We start from the raw sequence: 25,100 nt of genomic DNA on the forward strand, positions 1-25,100 counted from the left end.
TGAGATTCTATTCATCATCTCTGATTGAATAATGATTAATGACGCAGGCTACATTTAGCTTAACCATTGATTGCATCTTCATGTACAATAGCCAGGTTAGTTTCAGATTTCATTTGATTGTTTATATGAGGGCTATATGAAAAATAGGCCTCATATTCTGGTCAAAGTGATCAAAAATTTAAATAATCTAAATGTTTGTCTTCTTCATGACTTACATGAAACCTTTGAACATAGCTTACAGAGTTAGAAATTGTTTGCCTAAATGTGGGGTTTAGTGAAGTTAATTATTGTATAAATGGTTAAGGATAAGGTTAGGAAGTGGGATTTTGTATTAGATGTTTCTATTTGTTTATCTTTTATTTTTTACTAGTTGCATTTCTCTGTCCTATCTCATTGTTTTTTTTGTATGTTGTTGCCCATTTTAAAAATGTGGCCTAATTTAGCATTTACAGGTAAGTTATAGCTATTTTGGGCCAATAAATACAAAATGATAGAGCTTATATATTGTTTTACTCTAAAACAGTCATTTCAAACGTAAATGAATTTATTTGCAAAAGCACAGCAATTCTCAATTCTTGTTTTCTGCAACACATTTTGTCAAAGTGTGGTTTTATTTAGAAAGAAATGACCGGAAGTGCCCTGTTGCCACCCGCGACTTGACGTCACTACAGACCAGAAGCAGCTGTACAAGGTTGAGCGACACATTTCGCCGTCTCTCCGAGTGTTTATGTTGTTTTGGAGTGAAGGTCCAGACTGTGTTTAGTTTCGGAGTGGACAGCAGGTGAGTTTAAACATTTCTACTTTTTTTTTAAAAACGTTTGCTGTGACGCAGTTTGGCTCGGGGTTAGACCACGTCCGTGTTGTGTAAGTTACTGGTAACTTTCACTATTTACAAAGAGTCATAGGCTACTTCAGATAGGGCCCACCCGAAGAAAGTGAAACTAAAAGTATACGACCACATATTCAAAAGTAATATCCTTTTATTATAATTTCCACAGAGTGACACTGCGTCTGTTGTGTCCAGTGGTGGTTTTAAAGTAGCCTATCTTTTATCCCACTGTTATTCCCAGTTATAGCCTATTCGGCTATTCCCGAGTTACACTTTGCCCCGATATAGGCTAGTTTAATATTATAGGCCTAGATAGCCTGCTGTTGTTTTGAATGTGTGATGGTTTTTCAGTAAGTCACTGAGAGAAGACAGACACAGCCCTCAGTGTGAATAGCTTAGCTTCTGCTCTGTTATTGTAATGTCATTAAATCATGTGACCTGCCGGTGAGATAGATGGCTCTGTTTCTCTCTGGATGGATGCTTTCTGCTGCTGAATGCTCAAGCTCTTAGTCACGACATGTCAGCATGGAGTCATTCACTCATTTTATTCACCGGATTTTACTTTCCAGACTACAAAACTCGAAGAAAGTCATTGGAGATCTAATTGAAATCATTTTCGAATATTTATATTCGATATTCATAATATGTGTGTGTGGTAATGTTACATTTTCCCATAACATGAGGGAATCTCTGCAACCTTAAAGGTACAGTGTGGGAATGGAACTGGCGTTTTCCAGACCTGATATAATATATTATATTTATATAAGTATGTTTTAATTAGTGTATAATCGATTGAAAACATATTTTTTTCCCCCTTAGAATGAGACTTGTATACCAACATAGTATTTTTTATACATTGTGGGTGTTCGAAATGCACCTGTTGGAAGACCAAGAAGAAGTCGGCTACTATAGAATAAATAACTAAAATACATCTTCACCTCATCACTTGATAATGTGGAAAGACTTGAGGCAATGGTGGATGATGCCATCTTTAGTAACTAGCTTCTTGTCGTTGTAAATACTACGAGCGTTGCAATCTAGAATCCCACCACTAGATAACCCCAAAATACACCTTAATAAATACTGCACCTTTTAAACACGGTGTAGAATTGTAAAACATAAGCTTTTACACCCTCTAGTGGTAGCACCAAAAACACGCTGTGACGAACCTCATTGTTAGCCCTGTTGTATACATTTTCAAATAGGCACATGATCCCGTATTTTGATTTTTTTTGAAGATGTATCTGTAAAACACGAGACCTAATTTTCTAGAAATGTTTCCAGTATTTTAAGTGAGCAATCAGCAATACACACAGACAGCATGACAGAGCACACTCTTTTCTTCCAGCTTCTGTACGTGTGGCTCTTTTTAACCGTGTCTTCCTGTCAGCGTCATGGCGTCCGGAGGCCCCATGGTGAACGGAGACATCTCTCGCTCCCCGGTCCAATCAGCTGGCACGCTGGAGGAAACACTGCAGCAAATGAACATCCTCATCCAGGAGAACAGGGAACTCAAAGGTGAGCCTATAGGTCAGGTGTATGGCTAGAGGACTATGGATAGATAGTGTGGAATTTTAAATTTTTTAATTTGAGCTTTAAATTTGTTGCTCGATGCCACAACAAAGAAGTAGCCTATGTTCCCTCCCTTCCTTAATACTCTTATCAAGTCTGGCCCTTATTGTCTAGGGCTCAAAGGTCAGTGCACTGCTGAAGGTAGAATGGAGTGTGAGAGTTGTAGTGTATAGAGACAATGAAGCTATCGAAACGGTCATGATTCAAATGATGTGGTTAGCAGTTAGCACAATGTGTAATATCATTTGAATGCACTGAATTCCCTCCCCCCCACTCTCTCTCCCTTCTCTCTCCCTCTCTCTCTCCCTCCCTCCCTCCCTCTCTCCCTCAGAGGCCCTGCAACAGACCAACATGTCGATGAAGGAGCGTTTCGAGGGCCTGTCTGTGTGGAGGGAGAAGCAGCGGGAGGAGAGGGAGTTCCTGGAGAGCAGACTGAAGGAGGCTAAGGAGCGCATAGAGACCCTGACCCTCCAGAACCAGGAGCTGAGCAGGATGCTAGTGGAGGAGGGCAAGGTGGGGAGACGCTATACCCTGTTAATAGTGCTTCTAAATGATATGCATAACATTACATTGTGTTTTTTTTTCCTGATGAGACTGTACTCTATGTGGCTCATTTTGCATAAAGTAGCACTAAATTTGAAGGCGGAGTCAGCCATTCTTGAGAAAGCTTGTTGTCAAAATCACTTTTTGTCAAAATCAGTGAATAACTCCTCATGATACGTTACCTGTCCGTACTGGTTTTGCACTCTGAAAAAAAAGTCTGGCTTTAATACACAGCCTGGGCTGTATGTAAACAAAGGGCGCCCACCGTTGCTAGCAACATGCCCGTTTACAGAGCCTAGGATGTTTATTTAACACTGTTTATTTTTCAGCGCACACAAAGTACATACAGGTAGTGGATCATGAGGAGATATTCACTGGCTTTGACAACAAGTGTTCTCCAGAATCCCTGACTCCACCTTTAAGCTTCTGTGTAACTGCATTGTAACCAAACTAAGACTTCTTCAAACCTTTTAATATTCTGTAAATGTGACGGGGTACTGTATGTCATCTCTCCAGACGCTGTCAGCCAATCAGATTGCAGAGCTGGAGGGCCTCCGTGCCCAGGTTGCTCGCCTGCAGGCAGAGAAGAACGACCTGGTGGCCATGAACTCTGAGCTGCAGCTGAAGGCCGAGCAGGACTCACAGGACGACTCCTTCATTGAGATCATAAGAGTCTCGGTGAGCACACACACACACACACACACACACACACACACACACACACACACACACACACACACACACACACACACACACACACACACACACACACACACACACACACACACACACACACACACACACACACACACACACACACACACACACAGTACAGTATAGTACAGTATATAAGGGGGTGTGACCCTGACTAAGAATTTGTGAAGTGGAATCTGATTGGTGGAACAAAGGGGCTGATTCACCAAATGACAGTGTGTGTCTACTTGACTTGTTGTTCATCATCATCATCTTCAACCGCTTATCCGAAATCGGGTCGCGGGGGCAGCAGCTTGAGCAGGGAGCCCCAAACTTCTCTTTTCCGGGCCACATCAACCAGCTCTGACTGGGGGATCCCGAGGCGTTCCCAGGCCAGCGTGGAGACATAATCTGTCCACCTAGTCCTGGGTCTTCCCCGAGGCCTCCTTCCAGCTTGACGCTCCTGGAACACCTCCCTAGGGAGGCACCCTGACTTGTTGTTATTATGTTGAAATAGCACATGGGTGTAACCATAGTGTGGGCGTTCCTCTCTCTCTGTCACAGGATGGAGGCGTGGAGGGTGTGAACGATGTGTGTGGATCAGAGCACAGCAGACATCAGGACCTGAGTATGACAGCGTCGCGCCTGGAGAGCGAAGAGACCACCGTCAGCCAGCTCCTCCAGTCACTGAGGAACGAGACACAGCGCGCAGAGACACTACAGGCCCAGCTGCAGGCCTCCGCTGACAGGTAGAGGACAGGGACTTAAAGGAGCACTGCAACATTCATTTATTTGGCAGTACTCCCATCTGCTTTGTCTAGATTTTTGTTGCTTTGTTTTTTTTTTAATACATGTCTCAACTCTTTGAAATGTGTTTCCGAAACAAATGATCCAACAGAATTCGAGAGCTGGAGAAGAGTAAGAGTGATGTGCATGTATCAACACAGACAAAGGAGGATTCTGCCAAAGAGGACAAGGTATTTACACTAGTGAAAGTACTTCGACTGGCTGAAGCAGGAAATATACAGTGTAATCTGTGTGGAGTAATGTTATATGATATTCAATCTGTAATAATAATATCTGTCTGTGTTAATGTAGATTTATGAATCGCTTTGAAAACAATTCCATCCTTAGGCGTACATAGGCAGTTAGTTTGAACTGTGTAAAACAAGTATATATTATTTATTTATTTATTTATTTGTTTATTATTATTCTTCCGGACAATTACACATAATACATAATTTTCTCATTGCATATTCATACAGTATCTCACAAAAGTGAATACACCCCTCACATTTCTTCAAATATTTCATTATATCTTTCCATGCGACAACACTGAATAAATGACACTTTGATACAATGTCAAGTAGTCAGTGTACAGCTTGTATAACAGTGTAAATTTACTGTCCCCTCAAAATAACTCGACACACAGCCATTAATGTCTAAACTGCTGGCAACAAAAGTGAGTACACCCCTAAGAAAAAATGTCCAAATTGGGCCCAAAGTGTCAATATTTTGTTTTGCAACCATTATTTTCTAGCACTGCCTTAACCCTCTTGGGCATGTAGTTCACTAGAGCTTCACAGGTTGCAACTGGAACCCTCTTCTACCCATTCATGACGACATCAAGGAGCTGGTGGATATTAAAGACCTTGCGCTCCTCCATCTCCCGTTTTAGGATGCCCCACAGATGCTCAATAGGGTTTAAGACTGGAGACATGCTTGGCCAGTCCATAACCTTTACCCTCAGCTTCTTTAGCAAGCCAGTGGTCGTTCGGAGGGGTGTTTGGGGTCGTTATCATGTTGCAGTACTGCCCTGCGGCCCAGTTTATGAAGGGAGGGGATCATGCTCTGCTTCAGTATGTCACAGTACATGTTAGAATTCAATGAACTGTAGTTCCCCAGTGCTGGCAGCACTCATGCAGCCCCAGACCATGACACTCCAACCACCATGCTTGACTCTAGGCAAGACACACTTGTCTTTGTACTCCTCACCTGGTTGCCGCTCCACACTCTTAACACCATCTGAACCAAATAAATGTATTTTGGTCTCATCAGACCACAGGACATGGTTGCAGTAATCCATGTCCGTAGTCTGTTTGTCTTCAGCAAACTTTTTGTGGGGTTTCTTGTGCATCATCTTTAGAATAGGCTTCCTTCTGGGATGACAGCCATGCAGACCAGTATGATGCAGAGTGCGGCGTATGGTCTGAGCACTGACAGGTTGACCCCCCACCCCTTCAAGCCCTTCAGCAATGCTGGCAGCACTCATACGTCTATTTTCCAAAGCCAACTTCTGTGTACGACGCTGACCATGTGCACTCAACCTTCGTAAACTGGGCCGCAGGGTGGTATTGCAACATGATAACGACCCCAAACACACCTCCAAGACGACCAGTGGCTTGCTAAAAAAGCTGAGGGTAAAGGTTATGGCCTGGCCAAGCATGTCTCCAGACCTAAACCCTATTGAGCATATTTGGGGCATCCTCAAACGGAAGGTGGAGGAGCGCAAGGTCTTTAATATCCACCAGCTCTGTGATGCTGTCATAAATGGGTGGAAGAGGGTTCCAGTTGCAACCTGTGAAGCTCTAGTGAACTACATGCCCAAGAGGGTTAAGGCACTGCTGGAAAATAATGGTGGCCACACAAAATATTTACACTTTGGGCCCAATTTGTAGATTTTTTCTAAGGGGTGTACTCACTTTTGTTGCCAGCAGTTTAGACATTAATGGCTGTGTGTCGAGTTATTTTGAGGGGACAGTAAATTTACACTGTTATACAAGATGTACACTGACTACTTTACATTGTATCAAAGTGTCATTTATTCAGTGTTGTCCCATGGAAAGATATAAAGAAAAATGTGAAGAAATGTGAGGGGTGTACTCACTTTTGTGAGATACTGTACATATTACTTTGTGTTATCGTCCGAAGGGAAGCAGGAGAAGCCAAAGGCTTATCGGGTCCCGCCCCCACTGCCATAAGATTCAGATACACAGATACACAGCTACTACAGTTAGAAATTTTTTTTTTCTTTTTTTTTAAGAAGATTCATTCTAATACACAGATAATTTTAGGTCTCTATTTTCCTCTCTGCCTGTGACAATGCAGATATGGCCTTGTCCATTTCTTCTCTAGTAGTCTAAACACATCTGCAAAAGTATTCAAAACAGTCAGTGTGTCTGCTGACCTCGACTACAGTCCCATAACATGCAGTGTATTTACAAATTCTTCAGTCAGAGAAAGTCTTCCAATTATGAATCGGTTGTTCTGAACACACAGCTGATAATTAACATTTATCTTTCATTTGAATTTCAATAGTCACACCTTCCATTAGGTTATCAATAGCAGAGCACATTTTATTTACGATTTCAAACCTTATATTTTGACACAAACCAGTTTAAATCCCTTTAGTTCAAAGTCCATGCTTTTGCCTTCTTTAATCCTCGTCCCTCCGGAATTGATCCAAATCCTCCTCCGTTTTGATTTGCACAATTTTGGCTTCTTCGGGTGTAGCTCCATTCATTTTGATGAAGATTCTTCCATCTCTCGTCCAAGTTTATTGGACCTGTCCACATTTTTTTAACCCTCTCGCTTGGTAGGCCAGATAAGCCTTTCTCTTGGTTAAATTTTCACTCATTCCAATTTGTTCACCTTTAAGCTTTTTGCCTTGACTGAGCAGATTTATCTTATGCTTTCTACTCACAAATTTCAGAATGACAGCACGCTTTTTGGCGAATTTCCCCTTCGGGAGAAGTAAACAGGACTCCACGTTCTCTAGATCCAGATTAATGGCTTTGCTTCTCAGAAACATTGCCACTTGTTTTTCCACCGTTACATTCCCTGTATCGCCCTCTTCTTCTCCATTCCCGGCACCTGCATACGACCTTGGTTTAATATCCATTCCAGTTATTATCACATCTCTGTTTTTTGCTTGTTGTTCTTGATCATCAATTTTATCTCCAAGCTCTTTCAAGAGCTGATCTTTCTTCACATTGACGGCTTGAAGTTCCTTCAATTCGATCATCAGTGGCTTCAGACCAGCAGCAACTTTCTCTTTGATTTTTACATCAAAACGCCCAATCAATTCGTCAACAATCCCAGCCAGTTCAGCCTTCCGCAGTGCTCGCTCCGTCTCCCTCTCACTTTTTATTTCTCTCTTCAAATCTGCCAACATTCCTTTCTTCAAGTCTGCCAACTGTTTTTTCATTTCTTCCGCAAAAACTTTGTCTTCCTCCATTGCCTTATCAGTGGTTTTTCCTTTTTTGGACATCTCCAGAGATTTTCAGAGATTTTTAATGCTGTGAATCTGAGTTCTCCGCTGCTCTCAAAAAATAGCTCTGATGGAGTCTCATCTCTGTGCATTCGTCTACGGCTTCAGAATAACCAAGGGGGAGGGGGATATTCTATCCATAGATAGTGATTCTATCAAACAGGATCAAGTAGAAAATTAACATAGATCATAAAAATCGTCACTCACAACTTCTGTTGTTTGCAAATTGAAATAATTTGTAAAATCTCATTTAGGCTATATAACACAAGTTACACATCAAATGCTACTCCAAGTGCTGTGCATACAATGAGTTTAAAAGATCATTGTGTCATACGAAATCTTTATTATAAATACCATCGACAGGCTACCACTAGAACCTTTGACGTATGACGTCACTCTATCCGCTCTACTGTATACTGTTCTATCATATAATAAGATGAAAACACCTTAGAACATTGCTGAATTGTAAGTTTGTTTGTACTTCAACTCTTTTGTTATTGAACAACTCAGGGGTACATTTGATCAATCAAGGAAGGACACAGCTATCTTCAGGAAATGAAACAGCCCCCTCCCTCAAGGCTAAACTACAACATAACGGTTGCGTTCCGAATCGCATACTCTTTCTTTTTTCTATTCTACATACTACATCCGACGATAAAAAGAATATAGTTAAGATGCAGTAGGCATATTATTGGGACATACTTTTACTCTCTTATTTCATCATAACATTGCGCCTTGATCTTGCCTCTTGCTTTTATATCCGTCGCATCCCCGTTTGTTTTCATATGGAGGCTTCGTCGATGTGACGTGGGCGATTCTGACCCACAATCCAATGCGCACGTGAAGTGACGTCACATCGACGAAGCCTCCATATGAAAACAAACGGGGATGCACCGGATATAAAAGCAAGAGGCAAGATCAAGGCGCCATGTTATGATGAAATAAGAGAGTAAAAGTATGTCCCAATAGTATGCCTACTGCATCCTAACTAGATTATTTTTATCGTCGGATGTAGTATGTAGAATAGAAAAAAGAAAGAGTTTGCGATTCGGAACACAACCCAACATTCTGTCCAGAGCAAGGCATTATGGGAAATGGGCCGTCCTTTGATCATCTTTTCATTCATCCATTCATCAGGGCTTCTCATGTAGCCGGGGTGCGTTCAAAAAGCGAGGCTATGCAGGCCTGGCTTGAGTCAGCCTTGATTAGACACAATCCCCATACTCTGCTATTTAATTTGGTAAAAAAAGATTTAGGATGTCCCAATTCATGTGGTCAGATTTAGTATGCTTGAAAATACCCGGATGACTACTACCTCCGACCGAGATTTTTGTGTTGAAATCAGAATTCTGAGTCAGATGATTTTGACCAACAATCCAGTGGGCACCGTAATCGGTGTATGAAAATAACCAGCAATGATGCGGATATATAAACCAGAGGCAGGTTCCAGGAGCCATTCATACATTAGTACAAATGTGTCCCAATTGTGTGCCTAATGCATATGGTAACTAGATTATTTTTGTGATAAGCTGTAGTGTGTAAAATAGTAAAAAATAGCATGCAATTTGGAGATGAGGATAGTATCAGCCTAGCTTATTCAGGTAGGCCTGGCTTTCTTGAGCTACTTTGATGGAATACCCCTCCTGGCATAGGTCCATTGATGTTTGTTTTGTCTTTAGTTCTCCTTATGGTAAAACCCTAGTGTCACTGTGCAAAATATTTCAGGCGGAGTCCGAGGTGGCAAATCTGAATTCTCAGATGCGGTCGCTGTTCCAAGAGCTGCAGCAGGCACAGAGCAAGCTGGGTGAAGCAGAAGGCATGAAGAAGAACCTGCAGGACAGGTTAGGCCCACACACACACACACACACACACACACACACACACACACACACACACACACACACACACACACACACACACACACACACACACACACACACACACACACACACACACACACACACACACACACACACACACACACACACACACACACACACACACACACACACACACACACACACACACACACACACACACACATGCCCACACTGCCTTATCTTAACACACAAACCATCAAGTAAAGGAACAGTGCCAAAATCAGCCTTTGATGTGCTTAGGCCAGTGGTTCTTAATTATTTTCTGTCATGCCCCCCTAGGGGACAGAAATTTTTTCGCGCCCCTACCAAATTGAAATACTGTTGAGAACCTGCTAATATTTATTTATTTATCTTTACAAAACCACTGTATGAGTTTCTGGCACGAGCATTCTGCATACAATCACCTTATTATCAAATTAGATGTTAGATTATAAAATTAGCTGAGATAACTTCTGCAGCAACTTAAAAAAAAATTGAAGTTCAGTTTATTAGCTCAATTTGTAACATTTAAACAAGACTACTCAGTCTGTGTGAATCTCAGGACAGAGAAACAAGAGCAAAAGATTCACTGAGGTTAGCATTTCATTCAAAACATTTTTAAACTGTAAACATAGTTAAGGTGGTGTTTTTTATCATTATAGGCCAATATGCCTTCTGTGATGCGATAACCTATAATTCATTAATGTTATTATTAGTCTACTTGCTTGATTTCTTTTTAAATAGCCTACACAGACACTTGGAGACACATGTGGACATTTATTTACTGCAAATCGCGGCCTTTCGCGCGTTTATGACCATACACAAGCACACATCGCGCTTGCCAGGTCAGTTGGAAATCAAGGCCACCCGTGCCCCCCCCCCCCCCCCTGACAACTCACGGCGCCCCCCCAGGGGGGCGCGCCCCACCATTTGAGAAGCACTGGCTTAGGCGATTGTCATTTTGCACACACTCTTGTTTACCATACACCAGTGGTATTGATGGGTGTGCATTGTGCTAGATGTCGGGAGGTGGAGCAGGACGTGGTGACTCTGAAGGCCCAGCTGGTGGAGAAGCAGGCTGTGCAGACAGAGAACGACCGGCTCAAGCTGCAGCTGGACAGCATGCAGTCCCAGAACCTGATGGAGCAGAGGAAGGCTGCAGAGGAGAGGTAGAGAGAGACACACTCACACACACACTAACACACACACAGGGACACGCACACAGGAGGATACACACGGACACACACACACACACACACACACGCTGACACACACACACAGACACACAGGGGGATACACACACACAGGGACACATAATCATTTAATATTTTTTTTTATTTAGTCAATGTATTGAACATGATAAAGTAATATACAATCACAAAGTCAACTTATCGTTCAAAATACAAACAAATGGGAGCCTCTGCAGCATATAAGCTACCCGTATACAAATCAAATAATATTGGTCATGTTCAAAACGGTTTAAGTTTAAAAAGGTCTGCCTGAGTCAGCGGCTCAAATGGGGGTAGACCTAAGGCCCTCAGGACTACTTGCAAGTCCCCTGATGGTGCCCTCAGGGGTCATGGTGGCTGAATGAAGCCTCTGGCCTCCCTTCAGTAACTGCCTGACTAGGTAGTGGGACCCTACCGTCTGGTTATCCACCCTTGCATGTGCGGCTGATATCGCAGCCACATAAACGCGCCGGGTGGAAGCAGCTCTCCTGTTGCCCACACAGACTGCAGAAAGTGTAGTATCACTCTCAATGAGCAAGTCCCTTGGACTTCGCCATGTGCCATGCACTATCGTGAAAACAACTTCCACCTGTTTGCATAGAGCCATATAGCGGAGAGTGCCCTTGAACGTAAAAAGGTATGGACCTCTGACTGGTCGCAATACGTCAACAGTGGGTCCTGGCTATCAGGAGCCACTGCAAGGAGTTCCAGCCTATGACATGCTCCAGTCTCTGCTGGGCATCCCACTGGCCTCCGACAGTTGTGCAACTGCGCCCCAGCCTGACAAGGAGGCGTCTGTCTCTACAACCTCATGCCGGGAGATTCCTCCCTAAGGGTTGACCCTGCAATCAGGGATGCCCTCGCTCTCCAGGGTCTGAGGGCCCGAAGGCACTGCCCAGACACCCTGACCATCTTGCGTCTCTGCCACTTGGGGTCCAAGTGGAGACCATTCGCCCAGATCTGAAGAGAACTCAATTTGAGAAGGCCTAGTCGGACCCTCATGGATGCCGAGGTCAGCATACCTATCAGTCGAAGGAAGAGGCTGTATTCCAGCATGAAGTGCTGTAGTAGCTGCCGAATGTTAGCTACGCGCTCTGGAGAAAGGAAGGCTTGCATGGCCGCCGAGTCGAGCACCAGCCCCAAGTAATTCACAACCCAACACATGGTGTAAGGTTGCCCTTTGTAAGATTGATCGTAAGGCCAAGCCTGTTCCCATGGCTGAGGAGCATGGCTGTGTCCCTGACCGCCTGCTCCTGAGTTGGGCGAAATGATCAACCAGTTGTCTAGGTATGGCAGTACACCATACCGCTGAGCTGTAATGGTGACAGGGATGCTGCCACACACTGTTTAATATACGCAGAGCCAGGCACGGCCCAAACGGAAGAACCCTGAACTGGTACACCTTGCCCAGAAATGCAAAGGGGAGGACCACCTGTGACATTGGGCAGTAGGGACTTGAAAGTAGCGTCTTTCAGGGCTATTGACACAACCCAGTCCGCCTGAGCGATAGAATGGAGGACACCTGCAACACGCAGTATGTGTCAAGGAAGAACCGTGAGGCACTGATTCCGCCCACTTAGTCCAGAACGGGGCGAACCCGCCCCACTTTTTGGTACCTGAAATTAGGTTGAGTAGAACCTACCGAGCATCGAGTAGCACCCCCATGGACTCTGGGGGAGGGCGGCGGCTGGACGCCGACCTCCTGGCACCTGAAATGCAGACCGTAGCGTGGTGTTACGGCGCTGTTCAGAATGTGCTGAGAAGCACGGGCCCCTTGATTGTCCACCTGAATGTGGTTGAAGCTATTGGCACGGGGTACCACAGAGGTTCCCGGCCTGGAATCAGGCAGAGGTGCACGTCGCAGCGTGCAACTACTGTCTAGCCTGGTCAACCTGAACACTTGCTGGCCCCTGGGATCACTGGAAGAGAATGGAGGGTCTGTCGACACACCTCCGACTGGGACGACTGCGCCAGCCAACCCTGGCGGCGCGCCACGTCACAGTTGGCATCAACCTGCCTAGCTCCCGAAGTCATAATGCAAAGTCTGCAGTGAAGCATCACTGAGGGTCCGTGCTGAGTGACCGGCACCTGACCCCTGTATGGTTTGCGACCAAGCCAGGACTATGTGAAAAAGCTAATTCCCAAGACGTCCCACACGGGCAGCAATGTCGTAACTCCTAGTAAGGAGGTCGTCTGTAATCTGGCACTGGGGCCGAGGACAGCGCACATCGGTTCTCAGAGCCTCATCTGGGGAGACAACCAGGGATGCTATAGCAGGCTCAATCGGAGCTAACCAGTCCAAGCCCTATCTATCAGCTTTGTGCATGGCTGCCAGAGCTCTGCTGTCACTAGTGTGATGGGAGAGAGCCCTTAAATCTCAAGAGTACCTATTTGCAGACCCATGGGGGAAACCATTGAAAGTGGAGCTCCACCAGAAGCCACGCCCCGAACTCATTTAATTGGTCAGAATTGTAACCTACTCTGAATTTGTTGTCTTCTTTTTGTTTTACTGCCGGAGTTCACCTAGCGGTGAATAATAATACACAGTTTCCACCGGTTATGGTGCTAGTACACAGTAAAATACGTCAGTTTGTTAAGGGTCCCACGTGGCCAGGACGGTGGTAAAATGTTAAGGTAGAAGATGAATGAAGCAACGAAGCTTTGTGTAAATCTTCTAAAATCCGTCTCTTTAATTCACATTTATCACACTAGGTCAATCACATACAAATATAAACTCTTATAAATGAAACACAAAAAGTGCCACCACATTAAAATAAACAGCTCATTTTAAAAAGCGGGGTGAAAGGCATTAACGTCTGACACATAAGGTGACAGTTTCCATGCTAGATCCTGATTGATTTATTACCAGATCCCTTGTCCTCTAGTGATCACAGTTTTAATTATTATATCATTTCTATATTCATATTAGGCTATTGCACGATCGATGCTCGTCTGTGACTTTGTGATCACGCAAATGAACGTAACAATCGTGTGCAGCCGCAGAATTACATTTCAACCAGACATAAATAGCCTATGTTCATATTAGGCTATTTAACGAGGCTCGTCTGTGAAGTGAACAGTAACGATCGCGTGCAGCCGCAGAATGAGATAGGCTACAATACAATAGGTTTATTAATCCGAACACAGTTAGCATTAGCCTGCACTGCTGCAACAAGACTCCAACTGACACTACGTAAAGGCTATTTACAGCTTCGTTTAAGAGGAAAAGACAAGCATTTGTTTCCAGGACTTCTAAGATAAAAGTTCAACTTTTTGTGTTTTATTTATAAGAGTTGATATTTTTATGTGATTGACCTACTTGTGATAATTGTGAATTAAAGAGACGGATTTCGGAAGATGTACCCAAAGCTTCGTTGCTTCATTCATCTTCTACCTCAACATCTACTTTTTACCACCGTCCTGGCCACTTGGGACCCTTAACAAACTGACGTATTTTACTGTGTACTAGCATCATAACCGGTGGAAACTGTGTATTATTATTCACCGCTAGGTGAACTCCGGCAGTAAAACAAAAAGAAGACAACAAATTCAGAGTAGGTTACAATTCTGACCAATGAAATGAGTTCGGGGCGTGGCATCCGGTGGAGCTCCACTTTCAATGGTTTCCCCCATGGGTCTGCAAATAGGTGCCTCTCTTAAATCTGGCAAGCATCTACGGAGCTCTGCGAAGTAAGGCTCAAAGGGAGGCCCAGAGAAAACGGAGTATTGAGGGCCCGCCGAAAAAAGGCATTCACAGGAGCAGATGAAACCAGAGCTTCATCCAACCCAATACTTGGCAAGTCACGGACGGACGCTGACCCTCTAGCCGAGCTGCCCACCTGTAAGACATTACAGGACGCAGCTGTGGACAGCATGTCATCCCCTGCTAGTAGGAAGGATGCACAGCCGCAAGGTTATTCACTGCCGCTGGTACCATGAGCTGGTTGGAGGCTAGTAGGAGAGATTCTACCTAGGAAGCCTCAGTGCCTGAGGCATGAACTACAGTACAGAACTACAGTTCATGCATGGGTTATCTGACAGTGCTTCCCTCAGATGTTCAACCCTGAGACCTGCAGGGCACTTGTCATGGCCATTCTCCACTGTAGGGAGGTCATGAAGGCGTCACAATTATGGTTGTTTAACATGTCAGCAATTTGGCAGGCTAGGCTAATTGAATTAGTAGCCTACTCACCCTGGCTTCAGGCGCAAGCACCAGAGCAATGGAGCGACACCCCTAAAAGTAACCGTGACAGCGACTTTAGGAAGGCCTAAGCTGCCCACTGTCGAGCCAATTAAAATATGCATCCGATTAAGTTATGCAACCGGGCTTCAGGCGAGAGCAACCGAGCCACAAAGTCGAACGAATTGCAAGTCGCAGCCTTTGGTATACTATCACACAACAATGTGTGTGACCTGCTAGTCCACGAGAAGATAGAAGGAACAGATCCTCGAGTGACTTCCGGAATATATAGACATTCCCGGGGTCACCCAGGTGTCACAGGTGACTATTTTGGTATAAGATCTCGACCTGCGCATGCGCGCGATGGAACATCCAGTGCTGAAAGCACAGCCTCTGGCGGTCAGTAGGAACGAAATAGAACCACCATTTCAATATTTATTTGTTTCCTCCCCTCGCAGAAACAACCTGGCCCAGCTGAAGGACGCCTACACAAAGCTGTTTGAAGACTACAATGAACTCAAAGAAGAGAAGAAGAAGAGAGAGGTCAGTTCTTGTAGCATATTGAGGAACCCTTTTTTTCTCATATTAGCTAAAGATAACTGATTTCTACCAAACCTAATACAGTCATACCAATATTTATCAATTAGAAAAAGAGAGCCAGGCATTTTTGACCTGTTGTCCTGTGGTCCTGTAGTCTCAGCTGGTGCAGAGGGAGGTGGTGGAACAGCTCCAGGGTCAGCTGACTGCTGCTGAAGAAGCCCTGGTCTCCAAACAGGACAAGATCGATCTGATGAAGCAGGAGATGTCCCGCAAGGAGAAGGAGCTGGAGACCATATCTGTCTTCCAGGCTCAGGTCAGTAGGGGGGATGAATTGTTTCACGACTTTTTACATTTCCTTTTTTTAATGGCTTAAATATAAATAAATACTAAAGACATTTTGGTCGTCTGTTTCTGTCCGTGCAGGCTGAGGTCTACTCCTCTGACTTCTACGCAGAGCGAGCGGCCAGGGAGAAGCTGCATGAGGAGAGGGAGCGTCTGGCCACTCAGCTGGAGTACGTCAAGAAGCAGAACAGCCATCTGCAGGAGGAGATGGAGTCACTGGGAAGGTACGGGATTATACACAAGACTGAGTTTGCCTTAACACCTGTAGTTCAGCTCAGGTGGTGCAGACCAAGGTTAAAAAAGGAAGATACAGTAAATGCTCTAAAGTGTACATAGTACTGGTTGTAGTCTAATGCACCAGCTAAAAGAAATAAGCATACACACCAGAGTTTGTTTGAAACTTACCATCTAGTTAGATGTAAAGGCACCCTAAAAGGGTCCCTGCGTGTGATTTAAACATTTCTGCATTTGTTGTAGGATTCATACTGGTGTAGTGCCATAAAGTGCTATTATAGAGTGCACTACAAGGTAAACACACACTGTAAACAATTGCTGTAAATTTACAGCAGGATTTAAACAGCATTAACCTGTTATTTATAAAAACAGCATTTAACTGTTAATATAAAAGGCAGTCTGTTAAATTACAGTCATTTGCTGTTATTTTACGGAACAGTAATGTTTTTCAAAAATACTGAAATTTCCTGTTAATTTACCATCAAACTTGGAAGGGACAACTTGACATGAGGTCCCTGCACATGTGAAGCTTATACAGTTTTCTTCATTAATCCTCATCCATCCATATCTTAACTAAAAAGTGTTGTTTACTTTATATCCTCTGGTTAAGTTTACTTAAAGTTGAGTTATATATACTTGGAAATGGAAAGTGCAGTTAACATAATTAAACCAAGTTAGTCTTACTTACTGAAGAAGAGTTGTGTTACTCAGTAGAATGAAGGAAACGGATTGCCTTCGATAAATCAAGTAAGCACAACAAAGTGTATTTTAGAGACGCCCGCTTTCCCACAATGACTTGCACTGGACTAAACGTTTGTTATGTTGCTATTTGCACCCTCAGTGAAGGGGATGTTTCATTCCATTACCTCACTATGCATTTTGTTTAAATAAAACATCTCTTTGTGAACTAACTGTTGTTTTTTTGGTTATAACAACACGGTTTGTGGAACTCTTAAGCCAGATCCCTAGTTCAACTCAGGAGACAAATTACAAAAGAAATTAATCATTCCATTGAACTTGATATATTGTAACAAGTGTCTTGAAGTAACAAACAGAAGCTGCTGTTTATGTTTAGCCTTTTAACAAATAGGGGACAAAGTAAACTTATATAGGGATGAAACACATCTGCCCAATGAAATACAACATCCCCTTCGCTAAAGGTGCAAACAGCAACATAACAAACATTTAGTCCAGGTTCATCCCTTTTCTTCATTAACAGTATAATCCTGTCAATTTTATTGACAGTAAAATAATGTTAATTTAACAGTAATATAAAGGCAACCCTGCTGCCAGTTGATTAATGTTTTTTTACAGGGAAATTTCTAACAGTGCACTTGTCTTGTGTTTCTCCACAGGGGCGCTCTGAACGAGATGCAGAGGAGACACGTGTCACTGGGAGGAAGTCCACAGGGAGCAGGCGCTAGTCTGGTTGGAAGAGGTACTTCCTTGTTTGTTTTTTCTATATACTGAGCGTAGACTTCCAGGCACACTTCCTATCAAGCTGTGTATAAAGTCTTCTGCCTGAATCGACAGAGCCATAAAAAAGATAGTTCTGCATTTTGGGCAATAAGTTAAATGACAGAATTTATACAGCTTTTATGTTGGATAAATATGAGGCTAGAGCTAACAGATGGTTAACTTTGCCTAGCTAGCATTAAGACTGGAAGCAGGGGGAATACTAAAAGTATCTCTCTACTGAGCCAGTGACTTCCTGGATTCTGTATACTATCATAATATTTAATAGTTCCAGTTCGTAACTCCTCTCCCAATTGTCGTTTTTACATTCCAATCTGTATATGGATTAAACAATATGATAAACATGCTTATTAGTGAGTAGATGGTGAGCAGATTATCTTTGTAGCCTTTCGTCAGGCTAAAGGTTCACCTCTGTTTCCAATCACTGTGCTAAGATAAGATAGCCGGCTGCTGGCTCTAGTGCCATAATTAGCATACAGACATGGGAGTTGTATCAATCTGCTTGTCTATGTATTCCGCAAAATGTCACACTACTCCTTAAACCTATCGCCTAAGCATTTTTGCAATATAACCTGAAGCATGTGATTAGTTGACCAAGATACAGCTCAGTAATTTTTTTTAAGATTATTTTTTGGCATTTTCAAGCTTTATTGGATAGAGTTGGATAGAGTTGAAATGGGTAGACAGAGAGAGAAAGAGAGGGGGGGATGACCTGCAGTAAAGGTCCACGGGTCGGATTTGAACCTGCGACAACTGCAACGAAGGCCGGAGCAAATGTGGTACGCGCTCTATCCACTACGCCACCCGAGCACCCGGGTCTTTTGACCTTGGTGTAGTTCATTTCATTTAGGATAGCATCTGTCCAGTGTGTTCATGTTATGTTTGTTTCCTCTGACTCTCAGGTACCGACTGGCAGCATCAGGGGAACATTCCCGAACACGCCTGTCCCAAGTGCAACGAGATCCTGCCAGACCTGGACTCACTGCAGATCCACATCATGGACTGCATCAACTAGACCCACATCAGGACAAGTATCCACCAACAACAGCCCGCTACATCAGCACCTTATTCTGAGTCTTCCTCTGCTTTGGCCTGTACCTCTTCTGGGATACCCCTGAGACAACCCTTCATAGTTCCATGATCAACTCAGTCAAATTCACTCTAGGATGGGAAACACTCCTTTTTTAGCAAAATGTAGGACTTCAAAGCTGTTTTGAGATTTTTTTTAGACTTGAGAAGGAAGTCGGCACGAGACTGCATCTCTAGTTTGTCAAATTTTAGTAGACTTTATAAAGATTAAGATAAGAACAGGAGAAATATTGTGAGACATCTTTTCGGTTTTGGGCCCTTGTCCTCTGGCACATAGTCTGTTTGTTGCTGTAACGAAGATGCTGAAGATGAAAAGTTTGGACTATCAAAAGAGAAATTGCACCTTGATACCAATTAAGTTTGTTCACCTATCATACACACGTTAAAGTTGTTTACCCCCTTGAAGGCTTTAAAACAATTATTTTCAGGGTTCCACCTGGTATAAAAATAGAACTGTCTATATTTTTTGCTTGGAAATTATATTTTATCTTGAAATGAGGTGTTGATGGGAAAAGGAGCATATACACCATGTACTTTAATATGAATATATATATATTTGATTTTGACACTGCAGATGATACTGGGTAATTACAACGTAATATATTTAACTTGTTATACAACCTGTCACCCTATGCGAACCCTTTGTAAGTGGATGACTCTGCCGTCTGTAGATTATAAAGGCCTACTGATTCTATGTTGTAATTCTGTGTATGAAAATAAAATCTGCAAATTTCTGTCTGCTACGAGTCATATTGACACAAACAATACTTGGAGGATGTATTTCTATTTCTAAGTGCTTGAAAAACACAGTGGATATTTGAAATTATGAAATGATCCTGTACATGTTAGTGTGCAGTAGAGCTAACATGATATGAAACCTTTTGAAATAGTATTTATATACATAGTGTCTGTGATACTTTGCAGTCACAAATCATTTTCAAATAGAACGGTAAACACTGTAGCAACTTAGTTTACGCATTCTTTGTCCACAATTTTAGCATTTGAAGGGTTTCAAAATAAATGTAGCCTTACATATTTTATAGAGTGGGTGTCTGTGGCACGTGGGATACTCCGTCACAAATTGAAAAGAAAACAAGAGGAAACTCCCCACAGTAACTGTGACCCTTTCATTCAGTTATGATTTGCTTAAAGCTCCCAAATTATACACTTTTCGGTACTATTATACACCATATTATATGGTCTTAGTAGTCCCTAATACGTTTTTCTTTAATTGTTTGCTGAAAAAAACTTTCAGATAATTTATTGTACTATGCTGATGTTCAGATAATCTCACAATGGCCTATTTTTTAAAAAGAGCTGCAGCTCCCCTCGTAAATATACAATCTTTGAGCTGCCCCCGCCCCCTGTCCGGAAGCGAAGCCAGATACGCCTCGCCCTCTGTCTGTCAGGGCCGTGGACCAATAAGAAATAGGGGTGTGGGCTGCACAGTGGAAGCTTCTGGCTTTCCAGTTTGTGAGGTCAGAAAAGGGGAAAATTCTGACTGGAGTATATTGGGGGGGAGGGGTGGGGGTTTCAGAAAGGGGGAGAGTGAGAACAGGAGAGATTGTTATTTTTTAAAATATTTTGGCAGTCTCTAGGCACACCGTGGACCCATGGATATGTTAGAACACATTTAAAAAGTGCATTTAGCATAATATGTGACCTTTAATAATTATTCATACCATTTATTTTACAATTATTTTGAAAGGGATCTTTTTGCTTTATAAACAAACCACATAGGCTCCTGAGTTACCCAGGGACAAATGTTGCAACAAAATCTTCCAGAAGAAAATAATGTTTTTTTAACATATTTTATCCTGGAAAAATATTTAGTTTAAGTCCTTAGATTTTTTTTAAAAGTCGCTTTACGAAATAGAAACCTATTTTTAGTGAGGCAGTTACCTAAACATCTTTCAATAGTCATTCCTATATTAAATTGAAGCTTACGGTGTTGGCTTGAAATGTGTACCCCTCACATTTGGTTCCTTTGGATAACATGTGACAACTAACCCCCCAAAAAATGTGACGACCAACCCCAACTTGAATTTCTTGCTAGCATCAAGGCCAACAACCATCTGACAACTAATTAGCTTGCTAACCACAATCTAAACTATAGTTTACCCTTCACACTTTTTATGGGTAACAAGTGTGTTGTTATATTCCCATTGTGTAAAAGCCTAGAAGAAAAATACTGATGAGCTAAATATTTTCAATTTGACATGAAAAACACAAACAGTCCACTCACCTCAAATTCAGCAGTCTAACTCCAAGGAAGACTATGTAGGTGACCTCTGATCCCAATTCTGGATATTTACATACCAACATTTCACAGACAGCGCCTTCTGGTTCCGAGATATAACGATTGTGACAACCAACCCGTGTGACATATAACCCCGTTCTCCCCTACAGTATGATATGTGTGGAGTAATGTTATATGATATTCAATGTGAAATAATAAGTTCTGTCTGTGTTAATGTAGATTTATGAACCGCTTTGAAAACAATTCCATCCTTAGGCGTACATAGTCCTTTGATCATCTTTTCATTCATCCATTCATCGGGCCTTCTCATGTAGCCGGGGTGCGTTCAAAAAGCGAGGCTATGCAGGCCTGGCTTGAGTCAGCCTTGATGAGACAAGGCTGAACTGCGTTAGGGAAACGACTTGAGGCCAACCCTGCAATCCCAATACTCTGATTTAGATTGGTAGAAAAAACATTTAGGATGTCCCAATTCATGTTGTCAGATTTAGCATGCTTGAAAATACCCGGATGACTACTACCTCCTGACTACTACCGCCGACCGAGATTTTACGTTATATTTGTTCCAACAGCTGCAGCAGGCACAGAGCAAGTTGGGTGAAGCAGAAGGCATGAAGAAGAACCTGCAGGACAGGTTAGGCCCACACACACACACACACACACACACACACACACATGCCCACGCCCACACTGCCTTATCTTAACACACAAACCATCAAGTAAAGGAACAGTGCCAAAATCAGCCTTTGATGTGCTAAGGCTATTGTCATTTTGCACACACTCTTGTTTACCATACACCAGTGGTCTTGATGGGTGTGCATTGTGCTAGATTTCGGGAGGTGGTGCAGGACGTGGTGACTGAAGGCCCAGCTGGTGGAGAAGCAGGCTGTGCAGACAGAGAACGACCGGCTCAAGCTGCAGCTGGACAGCATGCAGTCCCAGAACCTGATGGAGCAGAGGAAGGCTGCAGAGGAGAGGTAGAGAGAGACACACTCACACTAACACACACACACAGGGACACGCACACAGGAGGATACACACGCACACAGACGGACACACACACACATATACACTGAATTGATTAATCTCCTTTTTTTATTTAGTCAATGTATTGAACATGATAAAGTAATACAATCACAAAGTCAACTTATCGTTCAAAATACAAACAAATGGGAGCCTCTGCAGCATATAAGCAACCCGTATACAAATCAAATAATATTGGTCATGTTCAAAACGGTTTAAGTTTAAAGACTTTTCTGCTCTTACCCCCTCCTAATTTTTCATTCATGGATAACAAAAGTTCAGCTTCCCTGATATTCAACTGGATCAGCTTAAACAAATCAACCCGTTTGGACAAAACCAGAACAAAATAATGGGGACAGATGAACCAAAAACCACCATTTCAATATTTATTTGTTTCCTCCCCTCGCAGAAACAACCTGGCCCAGCTGAAGGACGCCAACACCAAGCTGTTTGAAGACTACAATGAACTCAAAGAAGAGAAGAAGAAGAGAGAGGTCAGTTCTCCTAGCATATTGAGGAACTATTTTTTTCTCATATTAGCAAAAGATAACTGATTTCTCCCAAACCTAATACAGTCATACCAATATTTATCAATTAGAAAAAGAGAGCCAGGCATTTTTGACCTGTTGCCCTGTGGTCCTGTAGTCTCAGCTGGTGCAGAGGGAGGTGGTGGAACAGCTCCAGGGTCAGCTGACTGCTGCTGAAGAAGCCCTGGTCTCCAAACAGGAAAAGATCGATCTGATGAAGCAGGAGATGTCCCGCAAGGAGAAGGAGCTGGAGACCATATCTGTCTTCCAGGCTCAGGGGGCGGGCGGGGCTATCAGCCTCCACCTGGAGTTTGAATTGTCTGCAGCTCGCTTGAAGAGACTATCACAGTTCAGAAGTAAGTGATTTACTTTATAACGTTATGATATGATGAATTAAACAATGATGAACGGACCTGTAGTGATATTTTATCTCAGCGCCGTCTGAAGTTTTCCTGTTTACGTGAACAGTATTAAAGTTGCCCGTTGCAATGTATAATGAATTACGGCGACTATACTGCCACATTGAGCCGTCAGATGTTTGTGGAATTACATTTTTACAGTTCTAATGATTGTCGTGAGTTAACATATGGGAGTATGGCGTTTACTACCATTAATACGTCTCACCGTTTTGTGGTTAAAGTTAAATAAACGCTGGGTGCTTTTTTACACAAACAGTCAAAATGACGGTGGATAACAGACTAGACAGTGAATGAAACCAGCTACGAATGGACGTGCTTCATTTGTATCGTGTACTTTCGTTCTGTTTACACTTACTACAACGTTATGTCGACGGCTTCCAGTCGCCATTATAAAGTTACCGACGAAAGTAACTTTCCCCGCTATCATGCATTCTGTCTTTGAGATTAAAAATAAAAAACACACACAATAGACAGTTTAACTGAGCTGTCATATGTTAAACGCTGATATTGTTATTTTACATTGCAAACCACTCTGAGGGATTTTCATACTGTGTCATGTTGTGCCTACAAGTCTAATATACCAGTCATGCATGCTTTATTTTACACCAATCACGTTTATATAATAATGTAGGAAATGCTGAGAGGTAATTAAATTTAGTTTTTTTGTTGAAAATACACTGAAATTGAGACATCTACTTTAAAGGTATAGACAGTAGGTTCAAAGGGTATCACTACTCACTACACCAAGTTCTGTCATCTTATCTCTACTAGGAGACTGTTTACATACGTTCAAAGGTTTTCACCTTAAAATGGCCATGTTGACGTTCAAACAGTCAAATCTAAACACAGCTCATTGTCACTCACAGGACATAGGACATAAAGAAAAGCAGACATGAAATCAAGATCCAGACACAAATAGTCTTCATATTCTGACAATAATCCTGCTTCCCATTGAGCCCATACCTACCAACACCTGTGTTTAAAAAAAAACAATTCCTCTCTTTAACATATTAAATAACCAAATAATTTTTTTCATTACAGAAAAATGCGAAAGCAAAAATTTTTCCCCGGGAGGATCAGTGTTTCATTCCGCACTGGTCCTCGTGGGTATCTCCGCCAGGACCCAACCGAAGCAGCAAAACTACTAAAGGACAACCCAGCACTGCAGGACAAGTCTGCCCCGTTGAAGGAGGAGGTGGTCAGACAAAATGCCCTGACTGTGGTCCGTCAGAGAGGAGGTGATGCCTCGGACAGAGCAGAGGTGTTTGGAGAGTACATCCTACAGTTTGGAAAGTACAAAGGGAAATCTTTCCGTTGGCTCCTGGAGAATGACATCGGGTACACAATTGACCCAATCAGGAGTAAAGAAAAGGAAGAGGCTGCAGGAGTATTCATGGGTGAGGGACACAGCAAGGACAGCTTACTTTCATTTGAAATGTATGCCCTCAGTTTTAGCCAAGTCCAAGCACTTCTAAACTATCTATCACAGAGGCCAGATTTGACAGCAGCAGCAGCAGCAACAGGAGAGGATGACCAGCTAGTCAGTTTTGGCACCTGGCGAGAGATTTGGGAAAGCAGGGATGATGGCTATGCATCCTTTATAATAAAATATAATATAATAAAAAAGCTGTGCTCCTGGAACAAAAATGTATAAATTAAAAAGATATCTGCAGAAGAAGCTACAGTCAGCCTCTGGCTCCTCTTCAACACACACCTCACCAGCTCCTGCCAGATCCATGGGTGGGTCTTGTTTTCCGTTTATTTTGACAAAAAGATGTACCAGTACATGTTGGTTTATAAGAGCACCACATGGAATTAACTTGAATCATGCACCGTTTACCATTCTCCTTCTTGTCTGTTGCATCACAGTGATGGATGAAGATGAAGAGCTGGAGAGAGAAATGCTGACCATCTCTCCTTCTAAACAGCATGTGCAGAGTTGTAAGTAAACATTAGCCTCCTTGTTGTTACTACCTAACCATTCAGAAACAATTTACAGTTAAGCTTTTTTGCAGTGT

General features: G+C 42.8%; 1 protein-coding gene and 1 long non-coding RNA gene across 3 annotated transcripts; both read left to right on the forward strand.

The window, feature by feature from the left end:
- Positions 1-672: 672 nt before the first annotated feature.
- Positions 673-19,590, forward strand: optn (optineurin). Of its 2 annotated transcripts, none has more exons than XM_080051016.1 (13): positions 673-781; positions 2,220-2,347; positions 2,733-2,914; positions 3,461-3,622; positions 4,202-4,386; positions 4,536-4,614; positions 9,633-9,748; positions 10,786-10,935; positions 15,634-15,718; positions 15,870-16,028; positions 16,139-16,281; positions 17,647-17,729; positions 18,670-19,590. In XM_080051016.1, the coding sequence occupies exons 2-13, from the start codon at positions 2,224-2,226 to the stop codon at positions 18,780-18,782; spliced, it is 1,581 nt and encodes a 526-aa protein (XP_079907142.1). In that variant the 5' UTR covers positions 673-781; positions 2,220-2,223; the 3' UTR covers positions 18,783-19,590. The 2 variants fall into 2 exon arrangements, with proteins under 2 accessions (XP_079907142.1, XP_079907143.1); XM_080051017.1 differs by having other exon boundaries at positions 678-781; positions 2,178-2,347.
- Positions 19,591-21,971: 2,381 nt separating this feature from the next.
- LOC307268145 lies at positions 21,972-22,864 on the forward strand. Its single transcript, XR_013845438.1, has 3 exons — positions 21,972-22,090; positions 22,546-22,630; positions 22,782-22,864. It is a non-coding gene; the product is annotated as an uncharacterized lncRNA (long non-coding RNA).
- Positions 22,865-25,100: the final 2,236 nt, after the last annotated feature.

The sequence above is a fragment of the Ammodytes marinus genome (genome assembly GCF_949987685.1).
Source record: "Ammodytes marinus genome assembly, chromosome: 22".
NCBI classification, from domain to species: domain Eukaryota; kingdom Metazoa; phylum Chordata; class Actinopteri; order Uranoscopiformes; family Ammodytidae; genus Ammodytes; species Ammodytes marinus.